General features: G+C 39.2%; 1 protein-coding gene across 2 annotated transcripts in view; it reads right to left on the minus strand.

The window, feature by feature from the left end:
* CLIP1 (CAP-Gly domain containing linker protein 1) overlaps window positions 1–22,189 on the minus strand; it is a 62,677-nt gene that overhangs the window by 21,352 nt on the left and 19,136 nt on the right. The window contains exons 4-17 of one of the 2 annotated variants that reach the window (XM_080355070.1): window positions 17,888–18,012; window positions 16,887–17,103; window positions 14,314–14,511; window positions 13,835–13,938; window positions 12,027–12,087; window positions 10,876–10,908; window positions 6,672–6,776; window positions 4,742–5,686; window positions 3,589–3,705; window positions 2,642–2,699; window positions 2,321–2,404; window positions 1,158–1,314; window positions 334–499; window positions 24–239 (exon numbers count right to left, since the gene is read on the minus strand). In XM_080355070.1, coding sequence (XP_080211196.1) covers window positions 24–239; window positions 334–499; window positions 1,158–1,314; window positions 2,321–2,404; window positions 2,642–2,699; window positions 3,589–3,705; window positions 4,742–5,686; window positions 6,672–6,776; window positions 10,876–10,908; window positions 12,027–12,087; window positions 13,835–13,938; window positions 14,314–14,511; window positions 16,887–17,103; window positions 17,888–18,012 — 2,586 coding nt within the window. The remainder of the gene's footprint in view (window positions 1–23; window positions 240–333; window positions 500–1,157; window positions 1,315–2,320; window positions 2,405–2,641; window positions 2,700–3,588; window positions 3,706–4,741; window positions 5,687–6,671; window positions 6,777–10,875; window positions 10,909–12,026; window positions 12,088–13,834; window positions 13,939–14,313; window positions 14,512–16,886; window positions 17,104–17,887; window positions 18,013–22,189) is intronic. The other variant, XM_080355071.1, reaches the window with a different exon arrangement.

A 22,189-nucleotide genomic window follows, 5' to 3' on the forward strand; every position in this document is an offset into this window, starting at 1 on the left:
GCATTGTAACACAGGACACCTACCTGGGCCTGTTCCGCTTGCTTTCTCAGCTCCTCAGCCTGTGTTTCTAACTCATCGTTTTTCTTCTGTGCCATTTTCAGGGCCTCTTCTGCATCCAGCAAGTTCTGCTTAAACTCTTTGATATCCGCGTCATGTTTAGTGATCATCTCAGCAGTTTCTTTTTCATACTTCGCCTGAAGATCCTTATACTGATTCTGGCTACTCTCCACTTGCTTTTTCTGACAGAAGATAAAACAATTGGAGTACAATTAAAGCAGCAGTGCTACTACATTCTGCATACAGTTAGCAAGTGCTTTTTCAAGTTCTTCTTACCATGTCTGTTAGTTGATCCTGCATATTTTTCAGTTCCGTTTGATGAATCTTGAGAGTTTCTTGCTGACTCTGCTCAGCTCTCTGTGTTGTCTGCTCCACATTTTTCTGAAGCTCAACAGCCTTTTCATTCGCTTTTGTGAGCTCAAGTTGTATTTGCTCCAACTCCCTAAAAAGACCAAATAGAAGAACGTTACTTTTGCTGACAGCACGGCAAGCACAGAGATGAAAGAGTCTAAATTATGCTGAAGTTCTATATTCTGTCCAAGCATTTCAGAAAGAGATTTAATTATTTAACATATAGAGAATATTCTGCTAAATTAAGCGTACACAAGTGAGACGCAGCACTTGCTTGTGTGCAGCGCAACACAGCTGCCCGTTACTTTGCTCCCAGTCTGGGGTTTTGCAAAGGTAAAGAACAACTGTTCCATATACAGCTTTTATTTGAAACAAAACACATTTTCTCTTGCTAGTCAAAAACGTGACTCAAGTCCTTTACATTCAAATAAACCAACCAAGCTTATCAGGTAATCAAATAATTAAGTAGGACAATCACAAAACAGTCTAGATTATTGAAATATTCATTTACTCTGGACAATGAGAAGCACGTTACATAAGAATTTTAGAATTATAAATGTTAGATGTTCTTCAAATCACTCTGAGGAGACTGTTTTGATTAATTTAGTTTGATAGAATAAGTTCACTTGTCATATCAATGTGACACTCAGGAGCATCTTGTTCAGATATTTACAAAAAAGATAACATGAGAAGCTGGGAGTCCAGGAGTAACGAATTAATGTGAAAATGTTCTGACAATAACAGGATACCTTTCTTTTAACCGGAGCTCATCATTCATTTTCGTAAGCTGGGCAGAGCTGTCTCCTGAAGACTTCATGATCTCTGCAATATCATTTTCAAGTTTGGCTTTAGCTTCAATCAGTTGCTGCTCCTTCTCTTCTCGCTCCTTCAATTTCTTCTCCATCACTGAGCAAGACAAAGGTTAACAGTCCAGTAAATTTAAGAGAAAGGGTGTATACAGACTAGCTAGAAGATAGTAAAGAACTATAAGCAGAGCAATATTGATGCTAGAGAACTTGCAAATTACCCCTTTAAAATTAAAAATTACGATTGTTTGACTTTTGAACTGTGAACTGCAGCAGAACGTTCAGAACTCTTCAGGAGTAAAAAAGTGACTAGTCAAGAAATCTTTCTTTCAGAAGAGATTCATGTAACTTCAGGCCATGAGAAGCTGACAGGAGCTCTACCCATGGCAGAGGGTAACCCAGTCCTGTGACAGGAGCTGTGCACGTCTGATGGGCCAGACAACTCACCAGTTATTCAGCAGAGTAGTGGAAGACAAGCAGCACAAGCAACGTGAAGCTAAAATCTAAAACCAACTTGGTCCAGGGCAGGTACTGCCCACAAGGGCAAAAGCAGCCCTGGGGGTGACTTCTACAGTCCTAACAATGCCTTGAAACATTTTTCTTACAGTGTTCTTAATTCCTTTCTACATGGGTTTTAAATGGACATGCACAACTAGACAGATACAGCAAGACTCCCTCTATGAGAGAGGAAGAAGCAGAGAACCCAACTAAACACAGGGTCTTTTGATGTCCTTAAAAAGAAAATGCTAGTTACGGCCAAGGCTTCTGCAAATTAACTGTCTTGCATTTGTAATGCCTCAGCCTGGGCCCCAAAGCCACCGTCTGGTATCTGATCATTACCTTAGCATCACTTTGTTGCAATATTGAACAAGAATTTAACTACTGATTCAGAATACGCTCAATCAGGACATCTCCCGCCTTACAGCCCTATTTCACTAACATCATGGTCACCTTGCGGTGTCACTACACGTGGTGCCAAAAAGCCAGTTTCTGACTGGACAAAAGGCTTTCTTTGAGAAAAGCGCTGCACACTATGACGCGGTGAGCTGAGCAGGAGGCGTACAGAAGCACATTTTTCAGAAGGTTTCATTTTATTTCTTCCTTACCAGTCAAACTAGACTTCAGCTGTTCCAGTTCTGAAGACATGAGTGCAAACTGCTCTTCTTTTTGGTTTAGTTTTTTTATTGTTTCTATGCAAGTAAAATTTTGAAAACAAAGTTAGTAACTACTAAGATGCAGAGAATTCCACCTACTTACAAAGTATATTACTCTTAAGAGAGGTTACAAGTAATCCTGTCCTTTGCATAACTGCTGAAAGTGCTGTACCACCAGGTGTAAATTTGAAGGCACATGGAAAAAAAGCCCTTTATTTTGCATTGATATTCTGTAGCTTTGTAGTTCTTTGTTTAGTTCAGCAGCAGACATACCTTGCATAGTTTGTTGGACTTTCTCTGCTTCATCAGCTGCGCTAGTAAACTTTTCTTTCTGAAAAAAGGATAAAAACCTGGGGTAAGGTTTGGTAATAGCAGTATAATTCAGCCACTGAATTTATATTAGGTATTTCTCAAGTACAAAATAGAACAGTCTTCACGCCTGTCATAAATAGATCTGTGTTTGAATTACAGTTGCAACCAAGTCCCTAAACATTCAAAATCACTTCTCCATCAGCTACAACAGCAACACAACCGCAGCGCCAGAGCCCAGCGGAGGAGACGAGATTTCTGAGTCTCAGTGCAAGAAGCTGCACAGTGGACACCTGCAGCCATCTATCAATCTCGTACCAGTGTGTTCCAGCTTTACCAGTAGGAAAAGATGCTGGGCTGTAAAGAGAAGGGAGGATACTGAGGAAGATAAGAAGTGAGACTCTCCCACCAACTTCAAATATTTACTGGGGCCGTGGAAAGATTTTATGAGAGGGACAGCTAAAGCTAAAAGCTTGGCTTTTTGTTGCTCACTCTGGGGTAGTTTCTCAGGAAAATCCCATCCAACTACAGAATACTTGCACATTTAATTAAATTTGCAAAATGAGAAATCAGGTGAAAAAATGTCTTCAAAAACCATGTGTAAGGCACATATAGCAAGCACTAATATGTACAACAGTTTAGTCTAAATTTAAACCACATGCTGCTTTTGATTTGGTTTAATATTTTATCTGAAATTCATAAACAGTCAAGTTCTATTTAGACAAAACACCTGATAACACAGAACTCAGGTGAAATGTTCTTTTCATTCCAAGATGGATCTGATAAGCCATGAACCCTCCCTGTCTTTGCATGAGTAAAGTGGCTTTGAAAGATCCACAGATTTCAATGACACTCTCACCACCAAAACCAAAAGCCAAAGCATAAAGTCAAAATTTTGGGGTATTACTCACCAAAACTTGAAGTTCCTTTTCCAAAGAATCTTTAACTTGATTTACTGCACTCAAGTTTTGCTCAAGGTCAAGAAGCTTTTGCTCTTTGCCCTGCAGTTCTTTGGCCAGATTACTAGCCTAACAAAGATGATGAAATGGAGTAAAATAAAATTACAAACACGAATGGAAAAACAGGAAAATTAAAAGTTGAATCTGAAAAGTAACTACAATATTGCTGTAGCATGACAAAAAAACAAACCAAACCAAAACAAAACAAATCGAAGAAAAAAATGTGATGTGTAACTGAGTGAAGCTGCTTTCCACTGATGACCACATACATCACAGGACTAATTGCACCCAGGAGTACATTTGAAAGGCTCTGGACCACAGAACCACAGCGTGACCTCAAAAATAAGAGTCAAAGGTTTGTAAAAATCTTGTACCTTGGAACCATCTGTGAAGGGTTTAGGAAAGGAATTTCCAGTTACTTTCCACACTACTTTTACAACTAGAGCTCTAACTTGTCAGGTCATGCATAGATCTGAGCTGCAGGGATCCCTAAAAAGAAATGAGATCTTAGCACTTGTATTCCTAGCTGGAGTGGAGGAACCATTTCCAAGCTCTGAATGCCACGCTAAAATCTTAGTAAGATGTATCACATTGCAATCTGGGCTTCAAAATGCTGTGAAGCGGCGCCTAACATCACCACTGCACAGCCTTGTCTTAAAACTTCCACCAGGATCTCTTCTGCTTGCCTATTTTTTTTAAATGGCCTCTTCCATCACCTTGTTTGATGAGAGGCAAAGTAACGAAGGTGCAGTGGAAACATTTCTCCCCTGAGCCCCAAGTGACTTGATCTGAATTCCTCTGTCACTAAAGGTTAAAAACTTCTCCCAAATGAGCCAAGAAACTAAGTCTTGCAACACACGAAGCTTTCAGCACAGGCTTAATGGAGCCTGCAGCATGGACGTGCAGACAGAATTGTTTTCTTTTGTGTAATGGTGCAGCCCAACAACCCAGTTAACACTTTCTCTAAACCTCCTCAGATAGTACCAAGACACACATTCAATAAAACCCATTTTTTCTGTGATGTATTTGCTATGGCAGATTAAAACAGTACAAATGTAAAATGAAAGCAAAAAGTAAAAATGAAAGGATGGATGTTGATACAAACCTTGCTACTTCCATCAACCTTTTCAGTCTCTAAATTCTGAATTTGTTTCTCGGCTGCCTCAAGCTGCTTGCTAAGTTTCTGGATTTCCAATTTACCTTCAGAATTGGCTTTCTGAAGTGCAGCAAGGTCCAAAAGCTTTTCTTCAGCAGCTTTGATCTGTGGTGTAAGACTATCAATAACTTTGGTTTGTTCATTGTACTTGGCTTGCAGTACCTCTAGCTCCTTTACCTTTATTTCAGCTTCCTGTAATTTGTTTAAAGTGTCTTCCATTTCTACTAGATGCTGATCTTCCACACTTTCCAGTTTGGTCTTCAGGCTTTCCAGGTTTTGTTCTTTCTCCTCTGTGACCGCCAACAGTTTTGCTTTCAGGGATTCAATCTCTTTTAAATAATGAGATTTTTCATTTTCCTGCTTCAGTTTTAAATTGGACATTTCATTTTCATAGTCTAATTTAATCTTCTCGATCTGAGTCTTTAACTCTGCAAACTCTGCTGTCTGAGCCCCTACACCTTTGCTGAAAGAAACTTTTAGTTCTTCCATTGCTTGCTGGTGGGAGGCGATTGCAGATTCCAGCTTTGATTTCCACAGCTCTATTACATCTGAATTCTCCTTGTTGGCATGATCAAGCTTCGTTTTCAAGGATTCATTTTCTTTTGCCATTCTCTCATTTGAAGCTGAAAGTGATTTGATCTCTTTCTGCAATGTTTCTTCACTAATCCCGAACTTCTCCTTCAATGAATTCATCTCATTCTCATGTTCTTTGCTAACCGCTGCCATTTTTTCTTGCAAAGAACTTATTTCTTGTAACAATGAAAGAGAAGTGTCCACATCATCGATGTGTTTACTAGACTCTAATCTCCCTCGGAGCTCAGCTACTTCCTTCACCCGCAACGCTAGATCTCTCTCTAGTTCCATGATGCGAGATTTTTCTGACACCGTGGCCACCTATGATTAGCAGCATTTTAAGGAAAGAAGAAAGAATTATAAAAGATATGTTTAATACAAAGACATATTGGCTTCACTGAAAAGAAACTGCCGAGTGTTGCAAACTAACGTTCGTGTATTCTCACCAGGTGAATGTAGATGCAGCTTGTGGTATGGAAAAGCACGCAAAGCTACCACAATTATTTCTAATTAGGAAGTTGCTGTTGCAACCTCCTTATTATACCAACATCCTGAAAAAGATACCACTTACCTGCAATTGCTCTTTAAAAGTACTTATTACAGAGTTCATTCTTGGTTTTATAATATTCATCATACCTCAGCTTCAACAAAAGCCACATGTGTACGCATGAATATTCAAATATTTATCTGTTCTTAAGAATTGACACCTGCTGAACTTCTGACTTGGGACAAAGTATGTCCAGTAATATTTTGACAGGTGACAGTATTACTTATGCTACTGGGATATCTATGAAAATATTATGTCATGGGTGCAAAAAAAGAACTAAAAAGCCACAGCAAACCATGATTTAGTAAAGTAAGTAAGTATAACAACTATTTAAGACATCAAAAACCAATCCTCAAATACTAAGTTTGTGTTAAAAGCACTGGCACGGTCGGTTTTACTTTTTTTAGTTTTAATGAAATTGACTGCTGCTAAAAATGAACCACTGAACATCCGTGTAGGTCAATTCACAGTCCCGTTTGTTACCTTTGACATGGATTCAAGTATTAATTTTGCAGGTTTAAGACATCTTACCTGAATCCTTCTGAAGAAATGAGCACACATATACAGGCAAACACACACATACACACAACACCGAAGCTCAAAAATAATGTTAATTTTTAAAGTGTTCCAGCTGTATCTATTGCAGGTACCGATGACGGCAGGATCTGTTTCAGCATGTGTTACACCCAGCAGCCTGTGCCATCAGAAATCTTCCACAACACAAATCAGTCTTGTTATTTAAATAGTGAAAACCATTACCCTAGTGTCTTCTAACTCCCTCTGGAGTTTGTCAGCTTTGGTCTTTTCAAAGAGCAGGCTCTGTTCAAGCTCCTTAATGCGGGCATGCTCCAGTTTGGTCTGCGTCTGTTAGTAAAAAGGGAAAGGAAGAGAACACAACGGTGCCACCATCACATGCCAGCACAAGAGGAGGGAGCCACATGCAGGCCGTGCTGCCAGAGTCTTCTACCCATGATGAGCAGAGAAGATGCAGTGGATAAAATGACCAGGGAAATGCTACGGATGAGGAAGATGGACTGAAAGTGTAAATGGACTGACAACGTGTAAAAAAAATTTAAAAAGCAAAATAAAGTCACAAACGAAAAAATATGGACAAAAAAGTTTCATGCAGCCAAGTAGAAGTTATTTATCAGTACATGAAGTTTTCAGCACAAATTAGAATAGTTATGTGAAAAAATATATATATGTATATCTATCTGCACCTCTTTTAACACCATACTAAGTCCCTTTCCTTTTCATCCCACTAACTTTTTGCTTTAGAGTATTTGGCTTATTTTATAAATGATCTTTTTATTAACCAGGGGACAAAAATTCACCATGGAAGCTCATGTGACAGATCCAAACTTTTTTTTAATAGTAGCTGTATCTCAAGCCTCAGCCATAAAAATTCTTTTGGTCAAGACCTGGGAACATGGATGTTCATTTGTCATTACAGCATGAATTACCTGAATAGAAAGAGAATGGTTTTCTACAGGTGCAGAACCCTCCTAGTTTTTCCCCCTCCTCCTCTTTCAGGAAGGAAGCAACAAGTAAGACTCTCCAAAACCAGGGAAAAGAGTGAATCGGTCTGGTTGCTCTATAGTTATTGAAGTCAAAATACATGGAACAAGATGCAGAAGTAAGGAAAAAAAGTCTAATTCTAATAGGTTCCTAGAGAGAAGCACGAAGCAAATGAAACTAAGTGAGCAGGTACCTCCTGCCTTGTGCTTACAAAGAGGTAGAATTTTTAGCAAGAACACAGAATACTGCATATTCTGGTTTGATAACCAGATATTCCCAGAGGCCCACAAGAGAGCCTGATGCTTGAGAGATGCAGGTAAAGCCCAGCAGCTGGTTCAAATCTGACCTGAACCTCTGAAGTGGTTACGGGAACAAAAAAGAAATATCAAGAGGTAAGAACCAGGTGCCAATGCTTATTACTGAGGTGCCACCATTCCAGTTTCATGTCATTCTCGACAGGTCACTGTTACTTTGAATTTACTAAAAAATCCAAATTAGAAAGATTATGAAAGACTACTGTTGCTTCAGAGTGTCTTTTCCAAAAAGAGCAGCTTTTCAGGGCTGGCCCACACGTTGAGAGTGAGGTGGATGTCCACAAGAAGAATGAACGAAGTTCTGCCTGGGTGAGCTGAGATGTGTTTATCAACCAAAGAAATGCATCCATCAGTCCTCATGAAAAGTTCTCCATGCAGCTTCACTGCCGCAGTTTATTTAGTGGGGAACAACGTAACACAGAAACCCCCAAACCCTATGAACTGCAATTAACAGAATAAGAGGCCTGAATCCTGAGCAGCCACCCATTGAACACTGGACTGAAAGAATCCCAAAAGGCAGGAAGACGCATGAATAATTCCAAAGCCACAGCTGGCAGGACGCCGCTGCTCCTCTGATCTTTGTAATATGATATTTAAAAAGCCCTACGGAACTGTGTTATTTATAGTGACAAGCTGGTTAGTGCTGCCTCCAAACCAGGCACAGCAGTTAAAGATCTGATGTGGTCTCTGCAGAGCAAGTGGGATGGGGATGAGCCTCTTGTTTTGCTTCAGGCCTGTTCTCCTCCAAGCACCGTATTCCTCCTGACAGCATCGAGTTATCTTCTTGCCCAAGAGCAGACAACTGGTGGTTCAATTTTTGAAGCATTTTTCCAGTTGAAAACAATCAGCTGGTTTACTATGTAGTTACCGGATCCACAAGTGTTAAATGTTGCTTCTTAGATTTGTCTGTTTTTTGAAATTCCATAGCAGATCCTCTAGCAGTATAAGATCTTCAATGTGTACTGGGTAAAAAACCTCATGAGAACACAGATTGCTCTTTTTGCCTCCCACAGATTTTGAAAATGGAATTAAGTATTCTAAGGGAAATAAGATTTTATAAGTAGCTATAATTCAGTCCCCTCTCTCAGACGGGTTAGTATATTAGTTCTCATCCACAACAAAATTCAAAGCCTGAAAGCCATCTATTTTTAAAAATTGATAATTCATTCCTTCCTTGCTCTAATTCAAAGGGATCTATTAAAAAACAAGAAACCCCAAATCTATGGTTGCAGAATTTTCCCTGCATGACTCTGCAAAATACGCTATCTGAAGTTTTTGTATGCTACACAAAACCCAGACCACTTTGTTCATTGATTTTATAGACATTGCTTTACTATGGTAAAGATCAGAGGTACTAATACCATTATTGATTACTGTTTGTTTGTTGGTTTTTTTTTTAAATCCCACTTCGTATATATTACCAAGGGGAAATAAGCTAAAATCCTAGCAAAATGGAAATAAAAGATCAAAAAAAATACTCCAGAGATCTTTGCTGGCCACATTTCTCCCTCATTTTTAGCATGAGGGATTATCCCTTAACCAAGTCTGATTTCCAAGGGACAGGTTCTGGTTCACCTGAGGTAAAAATCACTGCGAAATTCTGGATCACTCAAGTTTCACTCCTGATCATTTAGAGAGAAATGTCTAAACGATTATGTGGAAACCCAGAGCACAGCAAACTGAGAAGAGCAGAATATTATGAAAAGAATTTGACTATAAACTTGAACTTGGATGGAAAAGAAAAACAGGAAAGAAAAAAAGGAAAAATCAAAACAACAAAGGAAGCATCTTCACCTTCTCCAAAGCTTTGCAGTTAATGATTAAGAGTGACAGGGAAGTGGGACGAGTCTTACTCTGCCTTGAACCTTAAAGAATTCCACTCAAATAAACTTCAGAGACCAGTCATCAGCTATTTTCAGCATTTATGTATTCTAGCTACTCTTTCACTTCAAAATAAACCTTACTCTTAAGTTCTCCATCTATAGATCAAACTGTGAAATTGTGCTGAAGCCATAAATGCTGATTATTGCCTCTAGGATAGGGGCAAAACGACCTTCAGCCCCTTCGTGCTGGGGTAACAATGGCAAAACACAACCGAGACATTGAGCATTAGCCTAGAAACTAAGGGATCCCCCACTTCTCTCCTTCCGAGAGTGAAGATGTCCATTTTTACGGAAAACTTAGAATAGGGAAATCAGGAATAGAGAGGGGATTAAACAAGGAGTGCACAAAACAAGAGAAAGGAAGGGCACATGCAGATTTACTTCTAACACACCGTGAGCCTGATTGGAAGAATAGAGGAGAGCCAGATCTCAGCTGAAGTAGCTTCGCAAAGGGAACACCTAAGGATGCACAGCAGGAAACCAGTTTTAGTCTTGGGAACTTCCTATCTTGGCCAGGGATGCAGCAGGAGGCAGCCTGGGCTTAATTTTCCTGAGTCCAATCTAAGAGAGGGTTTCCAAATTCCTCTATTCTGAGCTACGGAGGCAAGAGGGCTGCTCAAACATCTCCTGAGGCAATTTCTGTTATCCAGAAACATATATTTTTCCTAAATAATTCAAAGAGAAGCTACATGAAGATACTGTAAAAACATACAGCTTTGCACACTAATTCTTCAGATGTTTTCAATCATCCCTCCCCTTAGCATTTCATGCCAAAAAAAGAGAAACAGATAAGGGGAGGTGGGGAACATACCGATTTATTTCCTCAGAAAAATTAATCGGCTAATTACATCCTGCATCTATTGAACAGCAGTAGGAGCTCATAGGAGAGCGTGCAGGATTTTGTGAAGAAAGCAACTATTAATAAAATCCTCCATTTAAATGAGACATTTCAGGATCCTGGACAGTCATTTTCTACAAGCTCCTCTACTCTTCAATGAGTTGCAAAGCTTTTGACCCTCAAGAATTCTAGTGACACATTCGCCCTCTCTTCAGTTAATGGGGGATTATGTTTAGTCATTACACACATTCTTTTCAATAAATGTTGTAATTGCTCTGAAAGCAACATGCACACAAATACCGGAGTCAATGTTTCAATAACAGATTATGCAGTTAGTGAATAAGTATAAGCATTTTCTGCACACAATCTGTTAACATGGGATGTCTCCGCACATTTAAGTGCCCTCTTACATTTTCTGGGTCTTCCGAAATCTGCCTCTTTCGCTATCAGTAAAATTAAAAAAACAAACAAACAAAAATGTTTCACCTGCAGACTTAACACTATCATTCCAACACAAGCAACAGGATACATTTCATTATCTCAAATTCATTTTTACCTCTAGAAGTTGCTTGACAAACCAGAGGCTTTTAACATGGTTTGCCATGACTATCAACTGATTTAACAAAAAATAAAAACTTAAATTTTTCCATGGACTAAACAATAAAAGGAGCATTCTATGAGAAGTCTAGATAGGTATCTTAAAATGAATGGAAGACTAAAATAAAAGAAATGTTATATGAAATGAATCATTGTCATAAGGCTAGCACTTTAATCAGAAATGGTTCACAGGAACACAAGTTCGTACTTTACACTGTGCGAGACGTTCTAATATTTTTCTGATTAGACAACAGAGTAGAACAACTAAAAAGTATTTTAAATTTGGGATAAAAACCGGCAGTCTTCAAATATCTGAGAGTAATTTTTCACTGAAAGTTTTCTATTCTGATTGTGTAATAACATACTGTGGTTTAGCCCAATGTTACAGTTACACAAGCAGCAGAAAGATAAAGATTGCACACATTAATTGCTGTTTAGATTCTGTGTGCAGTAACTCTCAAGGCAATACACTCTGGTTTTCAATCTTCTCTAAGGAAAGCATAGGGATTACTAAAAAAAAACAGATCGAAGACAAACAGGACCAGCCTTTAATATTAATTTTCCAAAGCATAAATATTAATTTGCCATTTCATGACTTCAAAGTGATTTTGTGTTGGCAGTTACTTTTAAGTAATTTCAGAAACATTACTAAGTTATAATATAAATAATGTAAAATAGCAAAAGGTAGAGTATTCTATTAATTAATTTAATTACTACAGCCATCCCACAGTACAACTTTTGCTAAAACATGTAACTGAATTAGAGCTGCAGTCCCGTAGTTTCAGTTTACTCAAGGACCGCAGAACTGGGAATCACTTCCACGTGCTTTGCATATGCTTGGACTGGTATTGCATCTATCGGTAATTTCTGTCTTTCTCTTGTAGAGAACAGTACACTCAATGGGAACTGATTGCATTTCTGTGTCCTACTAGATACCCCGTTCACTCAGCTGGAGCTATTTTACCTCTAGGTCTCCTTTGGTAATGGATTCTTCTTCCACACGGAACTGAAGATCTTCAACTTTCCTGTGGGGACAATTCATTAAAATTCAGATAACTTCTAAAGAAAATGCTTTCAAGCTCACTTTTCAGTGGAAATCAGTATCACCCTTGCCAGCCTGCCCCTTAACTTTCACCCATAGACGACGAACCCTAAAACGCAGAACGGGAGCACAAGCAAGAACACTGCCTTGCCTTGCCTCTTCAGGAGTCTTAAAATGAGAAGACAGATGTGAGAAGCTAATATCTGACTTAAAATGGAATTTGTAAAAAGTTATTTCTTCCCATCCCCTGATTCTGATATACCACAATGAGCAAGGGGACAAATCTCCTCCTTTTCCCCTTGATCCTTTCAACACTGTAAGATGTTGCAAAGGAAGAGACAAGCATGTCTTCTCTCCTTTGAATTGCACACGCTGCTAGTGCCCGCAGCTGGGCTGACAGATGTAGAAATCATTGCATCAAAGGGAGTTACAAGTGATGGATGTCTAAAATAAAAGGACAATAAGAACTTATTGCTGGAAACAGGTCTCACCAATGCGCTTTGGGAAATGCAATTAGAGATTATTTGACTTCAAGTCACTGCTGAGACTGACTTGAATACACGTCACAGAGAACTTGCAAAATAAATAAGCCTAAAGTCGTGAGGAAGGAGGAGAAATATTACCCTGTGAAGCCGTGTGATGTTTTCCTGGCTGCGGGATGTCAGTTGGGCGGCAGCAGGCGCTGCACGCTGCCTGGCAACACGCTGAAGGTGAGCTCAAGGCCAGGGAGGATTGTGGTAAAACAGACCCCACTGACCTGGCATGCAGCAAAAGTAGGTCCACAGCCCGGCTACCCGAGCTGCTGCAAAGCTTTCTGTGTTTTAAATTTAAAACCCCACTGCATTATTTTGTAGAGAACACACAAATAATTCCAGACCTAATTCTACCGCTTGTTTTGAAAATTCAGTTAGAATAGGTCCCATAAAAAAGCAGCATGGAAACTGTAAAGGAATTGCTCAAGGTTTCCCATTGCATTTTCTCATCTCTCATTTTGAGGAGGCCTCTCAGAGAGGTTGACATCTGACTGATTTCAGGGGTGCACACACACCTACAGGGCAGACTCACAAGGGGTTTCTAAACAGACTCGCTTTTCCAAAGCATTCCAAATCCACCAAAACAATCTATCAGATTATTTCCTCACCTAACCTTGCCCCAACAATTTATCAGATTATTTCCTTTCCTAACCTCACTCTACCTATTTGGCAACCTCAGTTTCTTTCCTCAAGTGGTTACAAGAGGCTATTAGAAAAGGCATTAAAATGTATGGCTTTGATGATTTTCCTGTAAGAGACAGATACTACCTAGTAATAATAAATTATTCACAAGAGAACTGTAAATTCTTAATCCAGCACTGTCAGGAAATGAGATTATCAAAATTTGCATTTTGAAGTGGACGAGTGTTTCAAGATCAGGAATGATCCATTCATTTCATATGAGTAGGAATAAAATCCTTTATAACAGAAAGCAATAATAAAAGGAATGAGTAGCATGAAATTCAGCTATAAACAAGAGTTAAAGCTTCTAAACGAGACCACTTTCTTTGGCTTTCTATCCTCCAATGTAAGAGTTTCTTTTTTAGTTTTAATTTTAAGAAACTGCAATATGATTTTATACAATAATTACCCATATCTGCATTATTCAAAACTTGTTTCCTATTTCAAAGTCACCATTTTCTTTTAACGCTGAGTTTGTTTTTAACAGTTATACCAACAAAGACAGTTTTCAGTTACCTCTTCTCTTCCTCGAGCTGATTGAGAAGCTCCACTTTCTCCCTGTCAGCAGCCTCCACCATGGCTCGTAGCTGGTCCATTTTTGCTTCCATCTCCAGTACATGCTAATTAGCAGGAAGAATAAGAATAAAATCTTGGAATTTTTTTCCAAGTTAGGTATCTATACCTCAGTAATCACAGTTTGGTAAAGCGATGGGCCAAGGCACAGGAATGTTATCACATTGAAATATGCATATAATAAAGGAAAACCATCGCTAACTGACACGCATGGAGAAGTTCAACCAAAATTAGTTAAATGAAACAGATTTGCTATCTCATCAAACCAAAGTTCCCACAAGAAAGATCTCACAGGTATGGATTACTTCACTTTTGGAACACCATGTCTTACTCCCAGATCTCTTCAATAAGAAGACACAATTTTGGAAATTAAGTCAGTTGTCTAAAAGCCTCTATTTTAAGAACAGCATCACTGCTCTTACCCGATCATGTCCATCGCGAACCAGTGCTAACTCCTGCTCCATCTCCCCTACATGACTGGTTGCTTTTGCAACCTCTGCCCTCTCCAGGTCCCTTTCTGCCAGGAGCTGTTCGATGTGTTGCTGCTTCTCCTTCAGGGCCTCCTGCAGGGCTGTGGTACCAGAAATTTTCCTTGCATAGCGGGAGGATGTTTCTGTCAACTTCACAAAGTAAACACGTTAAAAATCATTCTGTATCAAGTGAGAACGAGGGATATCTCCAGACTCAACAGGCACTGGGTTAGTAAAGGAAATGGTTTCTGTAACCTACTGTACCTTTTCTCCTTTTAAATTTTAATTACTTCATTTTCTATAATTTAATAACAGCCATGCATGTGTAGTAATATTTTTTGGTAGCGATTGGCAGGTAGTGTGTAGGAGACAGAAGGGTTGAAGTGAAAACAAATCGCTGGCCTCAGTTGAAGGTGTGCTTAGTAGACTCACATAAAGGCCAGGTCATTGTGTTTCCAAGCAGGTCTTTGCATTAAAAAAAGAAAAGCAGCCTTTTAGCAAGTTAAAAACATTGTGCCTTTAGTTATCAAGTCATCATCTTGGGTCGCCAGCAACAGTATAACATTGCCAAATGCTCTATCAAAAACTTTTGGAATTCGACCAGCATTTGGCACCTCTACTATGGCAATAAAACATCCAGGACGAAAAGCATTTACCTTGACCTAAAAAGCCAGCCTTACAGCTAAAACCTTATGAGGAAGAACAACTGGTTTATGATTAAAACATATGTTTATATCACTCGGAATTAAATGACTTGGGGAAAAAAATCTGACAGATTAAACTTAAAGAGCTTAGATAAACATGAATCGGTGTGGAGAACTAAAGCTATAATGAACCTTGGGGTTTTCCTGGACCTTGCATGATCTCTGTTCCACTGAATGGAAGTGAGTGAAAATCCAGCATGGCCCTGTCTTCTACTTCCTCAGGAGTTTTTGAGCGAGGAGAAAACAGCAGCAGCCCTGAATAACTGAGAAGATTCTGGAAGAGTCCAACAACTTCTGGATAAGTTATAATTTTCCTAGAAACTGAAGCACGAAAGAGTCTGCTGTGTCAAAACTGATTTCAGGAAATCTTGTTTCTTCAGCAGCTAAACTTTTAAAGAAAGAGTGTCACAATTATTTTGACAGTCCCTTTAACTTGGATGGCAACCAAACATTCATGTTGCCTGGGGAAAAAAAAATTGGAAGAAAGATGGAATTTTAATTCCAGAACTAATGGATTACAGAAGCTTTATATTTTATGGCCCAAAACATGCAAAAGCCCTGAGGCAAAACACAGAGCCAAAAGAAGCGAATATATTATAGACATTTACAACATACAACTGTGCTCTCACTTAGAGTATCATAGCACACAGAATAAAATGTAGAGGTTTGCCCTGAACCTGTGGTAGGCACCACATTAGTGCACCAATTTCAGACTAGAGGGCACTCTGCAGCTGGAAGTGCAACTTCCAGCATGGATTAAAGTCCCACTGTTTGTGCCAAATAAAAATCCTTTACGCTTTTTGTGATACGGTATTAACCTTGTTGCCCTGACCAACTGTTGACCTCTGCTCACTTGTAATCTGCTTCGGTCGGGAAGGACGATGGCAAAGTCACCTCCTGCGTCCCGCAAGGCGGGTCAGTGGGACAGCGCCGGCTGGCAGGCCCCACCTCAGTGGGAGTGAGTTCTTTCTAATGACATACATTTATACACTTGGGTTTAAAAAAAGAAAAGAAAAAACCTAGGTTGACTGTGGAAAAAACCCAATTATTTCTATGCTTTTAATTGCCTTCAAAGAGAGACTTTTTAAAATTCAGCTTTCCCAGAAGATTTCCGTTTTACTGCTGCAACCCAAGATTAGGACATTTATGTAACAGAGCAACTTTAAAAGAATCCATAGTAAGTGTATTAGGTGGAATTAATGCTGTGTTAGAATTCACCTGAGCCACTGTACTTTGCAACATTTAGCCTTTGTGCATTCATAGGTTTAAAACCAAATGTAAAATAAAAGAAAGAGGCTTCTTTTCAGCAAAGACTTGACAATTGCTACTTGTGTATTTCTCAGCTGACTCATCTCCTTGCAGTAAAAGAAAATCTTTTACATTTTAGACAATTTGAGGCTTCCTGCTTAATAAAACAAGTTTGATCTATGGAAGCTTTAGCGCATACTAGATCCTCAAACACAGACCACATACGACGAGGTAGTGCCAGGAAAATGAACAACTAAATGGAGATTTCAGACAGAGAACACTTGATGCCTTTTCAGTTTGTCAGCCTCACAAGCCCCTTTCTTATTGCAATCACTACGTTAGCCTGAATTAACTGTGTAAGTTTAAATATTCCAACATTCAGGTACTCTTCAGGGCTAGCTAAGATTTCCTTCCTTCATGCATGCTTTGAATGAAAAAGAGAGCACAAGTGAATGTATATTGTGCTCTCTCCAAGATCTGCTCTATTCTCAGTTTATGCAAGTAGACCACAGGCAAGTGCCACGTGGATTCCTGCTCGGGAAGGTAAAGCATGCAACAGAAAAAGAAGCTTACTAGTCCTGTACGGCTTGGCTTGCTGCTTACTGAAGATGCTACAGAACTGAGCGAGCTCAGGGAAGATGCACTCGGACTACGCTTCAGGGCTGTGGGAGTCGCGACCACTTTTCGCACGGTTGTCTTGGCTTTCGCCGGTGTGGTTGATGGGAATCCGATCTTCGTAACTTTGTGGACTGGGGCAAATAAACCGTATTTTGGCTGACACTGAAAATACCTTTAAAAAAGCAAAGCAGACAGATGAGAGTTATTAATTAACTTCCATCTTTTCAGATACACGGTATGGCTTCACAAATAATCTTACATCAATAATGGAGAAGTATTAAAGAACATGTTATTTGATTATACAGAACGTATCTTCAGTTACATATAAACAAAAGCCACTTAACATTTTAAGTTGCGATCACCTATGTAAAGGCGCCACAGTCCTTGTGAAACCTCTTTTTAATGAGTCAAAGGATTGTTCCTTATACCAAATGAGAAAGAACAGTAAATTGTCATATGAATTAATGCTTTCTAAGTGTGACTTATTGGAGGAAGCTGCTGTACTGTTCCTAATCTTTACAACGAGGCAGTTATTGGTATAGGAGTTTTAGGTTCCTGTGATGCTGGAATATTTCCTTTAAGTTCAGCTACTGGATACCCAGAGATATTTTCTTAACTGAGCATTCATTCCAAGCTGAGAAACCAAGCAGACATTCAAAAAGCAGGAAATTGTGTTTTCCATTAACAGTCTATGAATAAAATTCACATGGGAGAAGGAGAGAGCAACTAATCCCATGAATGTGGGGTTGGTGCAGACTTTCAGAGATGTGTAGGCGTCATAAAATTCAAATCAGCGTCTAACGATCCCCCACCACCATCAGCAGAGAGTCAGGTTTACAGCCTAACTACTTCCCTTGATATAAAGTTCAATGTAAGACAGAAAAATAAACAAACAAAAACCCAGAATATAGAGATGTAAACTCCTGAAGACAGCTGTGATCTGATAGTGGCCTAACCTTGTTCCAGCAACAGCTCCATCATTCTTTCCCAGAGGCTCATCCAGCTCTACTCCGCACCACTCTCCTTTAGCAAAATCGGTTTCTCCCAAGAAACGCACAACTCCAGCTTTTGTTCCACCAACCTAAAGCAATGAGACACACAACTGCATTTACTGCATTTCCAGATTAAAATACCAAATAGAGTGAAAACATTTTCAGTATTATCATGTTCAAAAAGCACATTAATGATGCGACCAATCCTTATTGCAAGTATTTCAAGCTGCATATTCTTTTGACTACGAGTTTAACATTGGATAGATCTTTGCAATCAAATTGTTCACACAAGGAAAAGAAAAAGGAGAAGAAAAAAAGACAAGAAAACAAAAATCACTGTCCAATTTGGTATTCATGAAGTTTGTCATGACTGAAGGCCACAATTCTATTAGGTGACTTGATATGGCTCTAAGATTAAAAACACATTTAATAAGACTTAGTATAACCACTGTACTGAATGCAACAGACTTGTACTATAGTTTCACACATATTTTGATCAGCATTAAGGATTTCTAAGAACTGTTTATTTCTTATTCTAATTCTGTGAGGAAAAGTAAAAGAAATGAGAACAAAGTCTTTCATGTTTTCTCCAAGGAACAGTTCAGATAAACTACATCGCACAGCCCTCTTGCATTTAAAAGAACTGATACAGAGCACTTTGCAAAACCGGAGAGGCAAACAGCTATTTGAATTCTTGGAGAGGACAGAATAATTTTCCCTATCGCTTCTTCACTTAAAAAAACCCAAAACACATACCAAAAAACCACACACAGAAACAATCAAAAAAACCCCAAACCCAAACACTCCTAAACGGAAGACTAGAAATCAGTTGTTTTCAAGCTTATAATATTAAATATTTACAGCCATTTCCATTACTTGCAATGTCTGCAAGATATAGCTTTTCATAATGCCCAGGGGAGGGAAGAATTAAATTAAGTGAAGAAGCAAAATGTGCTCAGTGTGGCTGACACTTGCCAAGAGGGGCCACACGCCAGAACTGCCGGATCCCCGCAGGTCAGAATGACGAGATGTGCCCCATTTGTGTGAAAAATCTGTTCAGCCTGCATCCAGCATTATGAGAATGAGCAAATGTTAATGAAAACCTCTTTGGGAGGTTCACTGAATTCAACATGGACATTTTCAGGGCCATTGGATTTTTTTCTGATTGTGTTTTCCAGCACAACGAGCAATACTCTGTAGCCTTGGCAGAGAGCTTGGATGTAACCTGCTAACACAAAGATTGTGATTTTCCTTTTTATATACTAATAAGTATATTAGGATTTCATATAATTTTAAAATTATTCTATTTCTTAGAGAGAATGTCCCAGGATAACTAGAGAACAACAAGCTTCTTGTGCCATAAATGAAGGTGCATGACCACAGTACACTGGATAATTCATATTAATACACGTGGGAAGCGTTCACCAAGAGGTTAAGAGTGAGGACTCTAGGACCAGAGAACATTATCTTGCATGAAAGCACTAAGTGTCCACCAAGCACAAAGTGGGTGCACAGGAGCTGCCACACACATTTGTGTCCAGTTTGTGGCTCATCCTCTTCACAGAGCTGACAGCTCTGGGAGCAACGAGGCTTCGGCTGCTGGGAACTAAATCCTAATCCACACAACCTTCAGAAAAACAGGGAAGAGTAATCACCCCTTTTGGATATCACTAAAGTGAGAAAGCTGACAGCGACATGTTTCATCCATATTTCAGGTGGTGGTGCCCTTCTCTCATTAGTCTTGAAATAACGTTTAAACTGCAAATTACCTTTACATCTTGCTTTAAGTGGCACTGTATCAAATTATTATTCTTCATGGAATAAAAATACACAAAGTTTACAGTTATCATGACTCAGCCTAATATAGTAACTAGTAGAACGTTTGGTATTTGGTGTTCTTGGCAGAGAACGGACAAACTTCCCCTCTCAAAAAAACAAGCCTGAGTACCGTCTTAAAACAAAATAATTGTAACCAAGCAAAACAGTCACATGGAATCCAGATCTCCTCTGGGCACAGTGGTGAAGGGGGAATATATAACATTGGTTGCAAGTATTTCCTGGGAAGAACTATCCCTTAAGTCAACACGTCATCCACTTTCAGACATAACCTACTTTTTCTAAAGGATAAATATCTTTAACCTAAGTAAAAACACAAAAAATTTAACTGAGAAGTGTGAGAGATAAACAAGCATTTGTCTGGGCTGTCAGTCCATACTAGATCCTCCAAGTTGCCCTCTCCTTATTTCTTTTCTAGCAAGTTGGGTGGGTTTTCTTGTTGTTTGTTTGTTTTCTTTATTTGTTTCTCTTTAAATCCAGAAGACATCTTGAGGTGATAAGCCTGGTTAGGTCTGTGTGCACTGTTTCCCTACTCAATTCTGTACTGTTGTCTGCCTGAATAAACAGAGTTAATCAAAGGAGGTTGTAAAAAACTCATTAAGGAGACAGGAAAGTCAGAACAATGGTCTGGATGAGGAGCATCCCTTCAAAGCCAACAGTGGGTTTGGGGTTGCACAGAGGATTCCTCATTCCTCAGCTCCTCTTACTCAACTGTTTGGCCAGGCCAAGGAATTTTACTGTCATTTTGTAGAGTGGTGTTTTGTTTGGTTTTGTAAATAAACAATATAAGTCGATTACCAAAACGCACACACACAAATCTTTTCGCAGAAAGGGGAATGGGGTGCACAAGATCACAGCTATCTGAAACGCGGCAGCAGAAAAGGATAATTAGATGCAAAGACTCCCAGAGAGGAAAAACTGTTGCAATCTGTTCCCTTCAACTCCAACTGTAAATAAACCTCTAGATAAGTAAAGCTAGCTCCAGGATAATACAGCTTTAACTTGGGTGTGGAATATTCATTTCTGTTTGTTTGGTTGGTTTTTTTCCCCCATACCTTGGCTCTGTCCATTCTCCATATTTAGGTAAAAAAATGTATGGCATTTACTTTGAAGAAATTGCATCCCAATCACAAATGAGGAGACACGATCGCGAAGCGAAGCTTTGGCACAGGCCGGTCTGCGTTGGACGCGATGCCAGCGGATCTGCACCGGACAGAACCCAGGGCACGGGAAGAACTCAGCTCCCCGGAACATATGGGGATGCACAACATGAGATCCTCAGCAGAAAAAGCGACGTGACTGCTCTTGTAACCATGGTACCAGGCTTATTTTAAAACAAGATACAAGGAAGAATGCATTATTTATTTTTTTTTAGTCAAGCTTCTTTGAATAACCGGCTACTACATTTCCGCTTTCTGCAAATATTGAAATGTGTATCCTTACCGATATCAGGAATCAGAGCCCACCGTGGCAGTAAAGAGCTCACAGCTTCGATGAACGTCTGTATACGCAGTTTTGCTCCATTTTAAGTTTCAGCTCTGAAGACCAAGTCACCATTGCTCTAAAAGCCTGAATCTATTTTAGACCTACAACCATTCACAGCCCTGTGCTCAAAGAGTGGCAATTAAGTACCCTGCGTGTGACAACACAGCTACCTTGAAAGCATCTAAGAAAATAACCACTTCTTCCCTTGGTAGTACAATGGGAGGTGCTACTGTACGCACAGTATGGTAAAGGCTTTTCTATGAATGAAAGTTGCTGTATATGTACAGGCTGACACTTTGTGCTCTAAAGGGGAAAAAAGACGTGATGATGCTAACCTGTATATAGCAATATAAAAAAAGAATTGTGCTTACAGAATTACAGCATTTATTATAGAATTATAGAAAAATTATTAAGAATCTTATAGGAATTATAGAAAAGAATCTTAAAAATAAGGACAAAAAAAAAAAAAGAAGCCTAGTTTCTAAAAGAAACAGGAAAGAAAGTTTACTAAAACATTTCTAAAGGTTACATGGAAAAATAGGGCATCACTACCATGCCGACAGTTTTTCATGACCTTCATTCACACTAAGGCAGGTCACTAAATAATAGAGCAGAGAAAAGAACTGCCAGACCTCTTTTTAGTCAGTTATCACAATCAATATAATCAAGCTGTAAAATATAAAGTGATAATGTGGCAGAGAATCTAGGTTAGACTAGATTGTGGGGTGAGGAAAACTGCTTGGAATTCACTACTGTTATGTCAAACACAGGGGAAAAGTGATTAAATTCCATTTATTGAACTATGCTTACATTAATTTGCTGCAATGTAAAGTGAAGGAGCAAAACGGGTTTGTAAACGTGAAGGAGTTAAAACGTTCCTGATGAAAGCACATCGGGATAAGCACCTCAAACCTCTGTAGAGCCACGTTTCCAAAGGTAAGTAGG

The sequence above is a fragment of the Nesoenas mayeri genome (assembly GCF_963082525.1).
Source record: "Nesoenas mayeri genome assembly, chromosome: 17".
NCBI classification, from domain to species: domain Eukaryota; kingdom Metazoa; phylum Chordata; class Aves; order Columbiformes; family Columbidae; genus Nesoenas; species Nesoenas mayeri.